At 40.0% G+C, this 9,921-nt stretch overlaps 1 protein-coding gene across 1 annotated transcript; it reads left to right on the top strand.

Annotated features, from left to right (window-relative positions):
• The first annotated feature begins 8,983 nt into the window (after nt 1–8,983).
• Nucleotides 8,984–9,587, top strand: LOC142176154 (uncharacterized). Its single transcript, XM_075243238.1, has 2 exons — nt 8,984–9,028; nt 9,231–9,587. Exons 1-2 carry the CDS (start codon nt 8,984–8,986, stop codon nt 9,585–9,587), a joined length of 402 nt encoding a protein of 133 aa, XP_075099339.1.
• The last annotated feature ends 334 nt before the right edge of the window (nt 9,588–9,921 follow it).

Below are 9,921 nucleotides of genomic sequence, written 5' to 3' on the forward strand. Positions count from 1 at the left end.
GCAGCAAATTTACCAATTACACCAATGTTCCTCTTCATACATGTATGTTAATAAAAAGTATAATACTTCTAGTCATACGCTAGCAAGATTTTCTATCTCATTAGTGAAAGGTATTTAGATAGCTTTTTAGCTTGACTTGTGAATGAGGAAATTTGTTCTTATGTGATTTTATCCGATCTTTCTATTTAATAATCACTTTGTCCTAATTTTGTTGTGCAGGATTTATTTCAGCATATGAAAAAAATTACGGTAAAAAAACTTATTTGACTTTCATACTGAATCAAATAAATTAGGACATAGGGAGTATTATTTACGAAGTGCAGACAAAAAGAAATTACTATGTTGAATATGCAACACCTTGAAGTTGTCTGGTCTTTTCGTTTAAACACTTGAACGAAAGATTGCACTTATTGCATGTCTAAAGTACATTCATTAGATACATATTGCCGATATGACATAATATTTGCAATACACTCTCCTCTGAAAAGTGTGAAAAGATCTAAGAGACCACTTATGTATTCAGCCAAAGATATAGGACATAGGGAGTATTATTTACAAAGCCCCAATGAAAAGAAATCACTAGGGTGAATACATATGCAACCACTTAAAGTTGTCTCGCATTTTCATTTAAACATTTGAACGAAAGGTTGTGCTTATTGCACACCTAATTTTGATATAAAATGTAATTATTAGACACATATAGATGACATGACATAATATGGGTAAAACACTCTCCTCTAAGAATCAAAAGATTGTTTACCTTGAAAATCGTAATTACAATTAGATTTGATTTTGTGGTTCTAATAAAACATGATCTGTTTTTATGCTAGTTGTTAGGCAATAGATGCTAAGTTAAAGATTAGATAATAAAATAAGACCTTGTAGATAGTGTAATAATCAAATTGAATGGCTGGAAATAGGGGCCTCGAGCTTGCGTATATGTGGCCTCGAGGTCAAGTCGGGTGCCCGACTAAAGGAAGTCGATGGAGGATTAATAGTTATGATAAATTTGACGGCGGCTCTTTATGACCAATAATGAACAATAAATGAAGAACAATAAATAGAACACAATAAGTGTAAGCAATAAATGTAATTATTGAAATCAAGAGAATATGTTAGGGAGCCGAGAGAATGTTCTTGTATATTCAATATTGCGTAACAGATGATGTCTCTCCTGCGAAACAACAAGGATCTCCTTTATATATGAGGGAGAATCCAAACATAGTACAAATGTATTTATTACAAAGATATGGAGTTGGTACAACCATTTAATGCCATGATAAAGGTTTGAACTAGCCTAATTAATAGACTTCGTCAGCTCTAGTCACGTGCCTTGGGAACTTCTCATTTCTCCATCATAGCTGTCGATCCACATTGCCCCAGAGTTGGGCGTTTAGAAACTATACGAGGTTGTTCCTCGAGCTCTACCTCGATCCCTAGGAAGCGTGCCTACAAAGCACCATGATGACCACAAAATCGGCCCCTCTGATTTTACCGTATATAGATAGTCCCTACATTTCCTAGAATGAAATGATAGGAAACGGTTTTAACTCCTACTTCTTAGGCACTACCATCATGATGTCAGCTTATCAGAGCATTAAATGCCATACATCAAAAAGACGCGCAAAAGTCTCTATCAACAAGACTACTGAGAAGCCCATGAACTGCTATTGGTTCGTCCTTTCCGCTGCCCATATGGCTTCTATAAATACCTCAATCGTTTAATGATTCACACTTTTACAACATCTTCAAACTTTTAGAGCCAAGGTCATCCCCTTACACATTCTTTTTTCTTCCGTTCTTGGTTGCTCACTTCCTTTCTCAGAAAGGCCTTTCCACCACCATGGCTAGAACCTCTAAAATAGTACCTTGAAAAGAGAATGTTGCCTCTTCGTCTCGAACATCCAAGGGTAAACCCAAAGTGGCACCCACCGTTAAACAGTGTACCCCTACCAAGTTCAATACTGTGAATGATTTTTCTATCGAGAGACACTCATCTACACCGAGCCGGTGCGAACACGTGTCTCGGTATAATAGCATCGTGACTAATACACAAAAATTGAGGGATGATTTTCAATGGGAGAGGACAGCGCTGGTTGAGATTCCCAGTTCTAATAAGAGCATAACAGACCACAAGGCTGGCTTTCTTCATGTATATAGATACCCATTCACTTTGGGTCCCATTGATTCTTCAGATCCTTCTTCCCCGGCGATAGATCCGGTTATTCTCGACTTCTGTCATAAGTATCAAGTGACGCTTGGCCATATTTATCCATCTTTCTGGAGGATAGTCTATATGCTCCATTATTTCTCCAACAATGTTGTGGGTATGACTTTCACCCTTGACCACTTGATTAGACTATATAGCCCTCATCTCGTTCGAGGGCTGATTAAGCTTCACCCTCGATCTACGAAACTATTTTTCTCGAGCATTGATGAGAACAAGGATCGAGGGTGGATGAGCAGGTTTGTCCAAGTGAGGACCTCGAACATCATCCTGACCTAAAGGATGCCATTCTCAGAGAAGTTGAATATAGAGCGTAAGTACCTCTCCCTCGAACATGCTTTACTATCTTCTTACCTTCTTCTTAAAAATGATCTCCCCTTTGTTTATGCAGCTACCGTTTTGTATCCAGAAATGGTCTAGGACCTGTCGGGGTGGATTGGGAAATTAGATACTTCGTTCCCTTATCTCAAGCATTCTTGGCCCCACTTGGCTAAAATGCGGTGGCCGGCCAAGAATCACGGTAAGCCTTTTGTTGCCGCTTTTACCATGTTTTAATATCTCTTTCGCATACCCTCTGCATTGACAAGCTTTGAGTAATGTGCTTGTACAGGCCTTGGCAATGGAGTGCTGATGAGACCGCATCCTGATGGCGAAGAAGAGACCTCGAAACCGGATAAGGGTAAGTAGAGCAAGAAAAAGGCGGCCACTAGATCTCCTATGCCAAAGAAGCCCAAATCACGCAGACCTCGTGTTAATGCCAAGGTCTCGGCTTCAGCTTCTAGGGCATGTCTCGGTACTGAGGATGAAGATGACGATGATGATGAGAACATTCTAGTACAAAGGATGAGGTTGGGCACGGATGCCCCACAGGTAGCTGAGCCGAGGGCTGCTGAATCGGGAACGGTCGATTCGGCTCGAGCCCATGCTGTGGAGGCCTTCGAGGAGGGTGCGGATCTGGTCCCCGAGTTCCTAACCAGACGTGGTACAATCCCTATTGAGGAACCCGTTGTTAATGACTCCAAAAGGCCTGGGCCCGGAGCTTTTCGGGGACAGGATTTGCCCTTCAAAGATATTGATGTCCTGGGTGGCCTTAATTCAGGTCCTTGATTCTCCCCCGGGGAATTCAGGGATGCAATGGAACCAAGGGTCACCAATATGGGGGGGGCTCGCGACAGGGGAGTTGTGCTTGGAAACTTCCTCGAAGGTGTCGGTGAGGAAATTGATCTCGACGCTCCTAATGCTATAGAGGAGGTGGAGAGGCTCCAGCAGCAGGTGATACCCCTTTTATGTATACTTTTCGTGCTTCAAGAATTTCTCCTCGTTTTTCTAACTCTTCTGTTTTATTGTAGGTTAAGAAAATGTATGATCATGTTATCTCCAAGCTACGAGATGAGCTTATATGCCGTAGGAAGGAGGTCGAGAATCTCACCTTGGGGTTAAAGGAGTTGGAGACCTCTTCTACCCGAAAGGAGGAGGAGCTGAGAGGGCTCCGGGCGAGGTTGGAAGGAGTGTGCCGAGAAAAAGATAACCTTGCCGAGCAGGTAATACTGTATTTGCGAACTTGCCCTTTGTTCTTGTAACTTGGTATTTTACCAACTTTCTTCTCCCTTGCAGGTCAGGCAAAAGAATGCCCTCTTGGAGTAGCTTCGAGAGGAGGCAGTTGCCAAGGATGCAGAGGTCTTCGATTTAAGGGGGAAAATGGGGTCGTGGCCTCAGAGAGGGACCTTCTGCGGATGGAGCTGTCGTCGACCTAGGACCTTCTGTAGAGTGTCAATGAGGAGGTTGCCACACTATTGTCGGCTAAATCTGCAGTAAAAAAAAAGGCATCCTTGTATAAGAAAGATTCCACCACTGCAAACGAACGAGCTCGAGAGATAGTAGTGAAAGAAAATGGGAAGGTGACGAAAGTGGATAAACCCTCAGGGTTAGGCCCATGAAAACAAGAGAGTTGATGGGTTCTCTAAGTCATAGAAAGCTCATATAGCCTGAATGAACTCAAAGGAGTCTAAGACAAGTAGCATTTAGAAGAGATGGAATGCTGCCCTGGTAGTAGAATGAGGGTGCAATTATGATAGATGAATGATGACGTTTGGGCCTTCGATTGAGTAATTATTTTATGAATTGTACAGGATTAAAATACTCACGTAAGGTAAATCATATTAGGATGCTATGAAATACACGGTTATGGAAGTATAGTATCGTATCTCACTCAAGTGGATCAGAAAAATGACTTCAAATGTTCCACGATGCAACGTGAGCCTAGTGATTATGTAAGAGGTTTGAAGTTATCAATGGTGTACTGTAGATCAATATTGAGGTGAATCAACAATGGATGGACAAAAGTCACAAAATATGAGATGAGATTAGGCCATCATTCTTAAGATGAACAGTAACAAGGAAGCATTAAAGGACAGATTTATACACATAGGATAAGCATGAGAGTAACCAGAGTTTGGCAGCAGACCTCAGTAACGATAAATTGAATGACCTACTTAGATGCAGTAAAGTCATGCGGATAGACAATCGGGGCTATGAAATAAGATATAACAATATTCGTAAGTTCGACAAAGTAACGAGCGAAGAACTTCAATATACCCATAGATTCCCAGAGGGACATCTTGTTAAGCTCTCTATATGTTTACAAAGTGAGGCCTAGAGATTGGCTAAAAACTGAGGAAAAAAAGAGGGAAGAATCGCATAGGCACACTTACAAGGTCAGAGTCGTACGGGCTACATAATAAAAGGTAGCAAAAGTTACAAGATTGGAAGAATTCTGACCACAGGTCGTGGTGTGAGAAAGAGGTCTAAAGGGAGGACATGCCCTGGACCTTGGATTTATTCACAAAACAGTTGCACATATGGTAAGGAAAGTACTAAAGTATTCACAAGAGCTATGGGCTATGAGAATGATAAGTGCATTAGTCAACATTCGAGGACGAATGTTCCAAAGGGGGGAATTATGTTACACCCCATGTTTTCGTATGTAAAAGTACGCTATAAGTAAATTAATAAAAGCATAGAAATGAGATATTACATCCCGCATTTTTGTACATTATAGTTTCGTCATAAGTTAATCGACATAAGCTCGGGAATGAGATTATTTTGAGGTTATAAGTATTATGCTAGTTCAAACAAGTGATAAATAAATTCGTGAAGGTGAGAAAGTAAGTGAATCAAAGAAAATGAGTTTCATCGAATTTTTATATTTTGGAATAAAATACGGTCCGAGCTATAATACCCGGTATTTATGGACTAATGTCATACAAGATATCACATGACCATGATAGTAAGGTATATAAAGTGTGTTAAAAGTGCGTAGTATTTTAAGTAATTTGATATAATTCTTAATTATGTGGACAATTGGGTAATTATGAATTTTTAGTGGGAGATTAATCAAGTAATTAAACTAATTAGATAATTAAGATAATTTGGATAATGCTAAACACCCGCTCCCCTCAAACATGGCAGCCAACCACCCCAACCTAATGACTCCCAAGTTAATATGGTAAGGTGGCCTAATTAGGGGCCTTTAGGCAAGGATGAGTCATCCTAGTGGGGCCCACACCTAAAGGATAAAAATACCTTTTCTAATTCACCAAAATGATTTGCTCATCTCTACAAATTTAAGAGAGGAAGCTTCAGCAAACTCATCCATGAAAGACTAGGTATTAGCAACGTGATTTTACTACAAAAATCATACGAGACTACGTAATATTATAGCAACGGGATTTTGCGATTCCAAGGGAGTACGGTGCAATCTTTTTCAAAGAATATCATATGAATATTTCCCTACTTTGATTCGCTATTACGTTATTTGTCGTAATTGATGTGCTTTGTCAAGAAAATCGGCTCAGATATGTTAAGGATATCCTTTTTTCCTTTTGGGATGATCTATATGAGTAAATACATAACTTTTATAAATGACTCTATTCATAGATATGCTAGAGATGCTTATGTTCTTATTCCCCTATGTGTCCTATTATTCTATCATCTGTTCATGGGTCTCAGAAAATACGTAAGTAAATAAGGTCTACTTCATGATATTAATCAAAGGCATAATGGTCTTATGACACTCCGAAAGATTTTATTAACGTACTTCTCATGCATTGCATCCATTTGTACATGTACACTGACCCATGACCATATGCCATTATATTCTATATATATATATACATATATATATATATATATATATATATATATATATATATATATATATATATATACATGTATATATTTGTGACAAATAATGAAAGACTCTTATTATTATTATTATTATTATATATATACATGTATATATATACATGTATATACATATGCCATTATATACATGTATATACATGTATATACATATGCCATTATATACATGTATATACATGTATATACATGTATATACATATGCCATTATATGTAAATATATGTATATGGGATATGGGAAAAGGTTACGGCGTTATATATGCATCACCACCTGATCAGCTGGTATACTTTGATGATTTTGCCCATAATGGCCGAGATGATATGATGGGATGCCATCAGAGGCTTGATGATGTTACGGACACATGTACCTATGCACGACATGACATTTATATGCATATGTATGGCATTATACATATTAATGATTCAGAGAGTTATTCAGAATTACATGTTGAGTGTTTAACTCTATGTTTCTCTCATGTCTATTATTTACTGATTTTCATTCCTTACATACTCGGTATATTATATGTACTGATATCCCTTTTGCCTGGGGACGCTGTGTTTTATGCCTGCAGGCCCTGATAGACAGGTTGAGAGTCATCCAAGTAGGTTATCAACTCAGCAGAAGGTGTTGGTACAATCCATTTGCTCCGGAGTTTCTTATTTGGTCAGTATAATTAGGACATGTATTGATTGGTATGGCAGGGCCCAGTCCCAACCTTTATGATACTTATGTAGTCTTAAAGGCTTGTAGATAGATTTCATGTATGCGGATACTTATATGGCCTTGTCGGCCTATGTTTTGAGTTTACAAATGATCATTTTGGTCTTATAGACACGTATGTCATATGTATAAGTTTGGATTACGTTGGGTCATCTAATGTCGAGTATTTCCTCATGTTTTATTCTACTTATCTCACGGCAGCCTCTCTGGCTCCTTTACTTATGGTAGTATGATACAAAAGATATGTTACGTTGGTACTCAATTGAGTAAGGTACCAGGTGCCCGTTGTGGCCCATCGATTTGAGTAGTGACATAGAAGACATCCCCAATCAACTATCAAATGTAAAGGAAGTCCAAAGTCTCGCGGGAAGGTTGGAAGCTTTGAGCAGGCTCATTTCCCCGTCTCTAGAAAAATGTCATCATTTCTTCGCACTGGTAAAAAAGAAAAATAATTTCGAATGGACACAAGAGTGCCAGCAAGCCTTGAGGGATTTGAAGAGGTACTTGTAAAGCCCTTCATTGCTCTCAAAACCAAAATAAGGTGAATCATTGCTAGTCTACCTCGCAGTCTCAGAAGTTGTAGTAAGTGCGGTTTTAGTCTGTGAGGACGAAGGTACACAATCTCCCATTTGTTATGTTAGCAAAATTTTAACGGGAGCAGAAACTCGATACCCACATTTGGAAAAACTGACTTTAGCTCTAGTAGTTGCCGCTCAGAAGCTGAGGCCCTACTTTTAATGCCACCCGATAGCTGTGGTGACTACTTTTCCTTTGTAGAACATCCTCCATAAAACCAAGCTCTCAGGTAGATTTGCCAAATGGGTCGTACAAATGAGTGAGTTCAACATAGAATATAAACCAAGGACTGCAATAAAGTCTCAAGTCTTGGCTGACTTCGTGGTCAATTTCATATCGGGACTATTGCCTCTGGCAACCAAGGAGGCAGTATGTTGCCGAAAGCGACATTGGGGGTTTGGGCCTTATGGATGGATCTTCCAACATAAAAGGGCCCGGACTTGGAATAGTCTTAATCACACCTTCGGGGGAAACCTTAAGGCAAGCCATCAGAACGATCCCTTTAACTAACAATGAAGCAGAGTACGAAGCTTTGATTGCAGGGCTCGAATTGACCTGGGGACTTGATTCCCAGGTCGTCGAAATCAAATGTGACTCACAGACGGTGGTAAATAAGGTCTATGAGATCTTTGACACCAAAGAAGAACTCATGCAATAATACGTGATAAAGGTACAGGCTCTGTTGGCATGATTTTAGGAGTGGTAAATTACTCATATCCCAAGGGAGGATAACGCAGAAGCAGATGTATTGGCAAACTTAGGATCATAGACAGAAATAAAGGGATTGGAGTTTGGGATGGTAGTACAACTAATGAAGTCAGTCTTGGATACAAATGGTTACTATGAGGTAAATTAGACTAGTTTGGTCTGGGACTGGATAATTGAAATAATCGACTATCTCTAGCATGGGAAGTTGCCCGAAGAGCCCAAAGCATCACGGGTGTTTCATGCCAAAGCTGTACGATATAGCTTCAAGAGGGGCCAATTGTATAGAAAATCTTTCCAACGCCCATTGGCCTGATGTTTAAGAGCATCCAAAGCTAACTATGTCATGAGAGAGGTCCACGAAGGGATATGCAGCAACCACTCGGGCGCAGATTCCTTGGTGCTGAATTTGGTACAAGAAGGATATTACTGCCCCCCATCGAACAAGATGCCAAGGACTTCGTACGAAATTTTGATAGGTACCAACGCTACGCTCCACCAGTGCATCAACCGACAGAACCCATACATTTGGTTTTGTCCCCATGGCCATTCATAAAATGGGGGACGAAAATCGTCAAACCGTGCCACCAGCTCCCGGAAAGGTAAGATTTCTTTTAATTTTGACTCATTATTTTTTTTAATTAATTGGAAGCAGGTCTTTATCAAAATATTAGAGAACGCAAAATGGTCGATTTCCTATGGGAGAATATAATTTGCAGGTTTGGAATACCAAAAGAGATAGCATGCGACAATAGGCCACAGTTTATCAGCGCAAAGGTTACAAAGTTCCTCGAAAATTTAAAGATAAAGAGGATCACTTCTTCGCCTTATCATCCCAGCGCAAATGGTCAAGAGGATTCAACGAACAGAGTGATTATTCAGAACCTCAAGAAGAGGTTGGAAGCAGAAAAAGGTAAATGGCCCGAAGAATTGCTTGGCGTTCTATGGGCCCATCGAATAATGGCCAAGTCAAGCACAGGAGAAACTCATTTGTCCCTTGGGTACAGTGCTAAAGCTCTAATCCCGGTGGAAGTAGGGGAACCCACCTTGAGATATTTCCAGGCAAATGAAGAATCGAACAGCGAAGTAATGTTAATCAACTTGGAGCTGCTCAAGGAACGCAGGGACTTGGCGCGTGTAAGAATGGTAGCTCAAAAGTAGAGAATGGAGAGGTATTATAATCGAAGAGCCAACCTCCATTATTTCATAGTAGGAGATCTGGTTATGAGGAAAGTAACTCAAAATACCCAGGAACTCAACGCGGGGAAGTTGGGTCCGACGTGGGAAGGTCCCTACCAGATTTCAGCTATCACTGGGAAAGGTTCATACGAGTTGGAGAACCAGAATGGAGACAAGTTGCCTAGAAATTGGAACGTGGCGTACCTCAAAAGATATTATTGCTGATGAACATTATCCGAGCGGAAAGTATGTGCTGCACTCTTTTTCCCTTCGTTCAGTTTTTGTCCCAATTGGGTTTTTCTGGTAAGGTTTTTAC

This window comes from Nicotiana tabacum, chromosome 22 (assembly GCF_000715075.1).
Source record: "Nicotiana tabacum cultivar K326 chromosome 22, ASM71507v2, whole genome shotgun sequence".
NCBI classification, from domain to species: Eukaryota; Viridiplantae; Streptophyta; class Magnoliopsida; order Solanales; family Solanaceae; genus Nicotiana; species Nicotiana tabacum.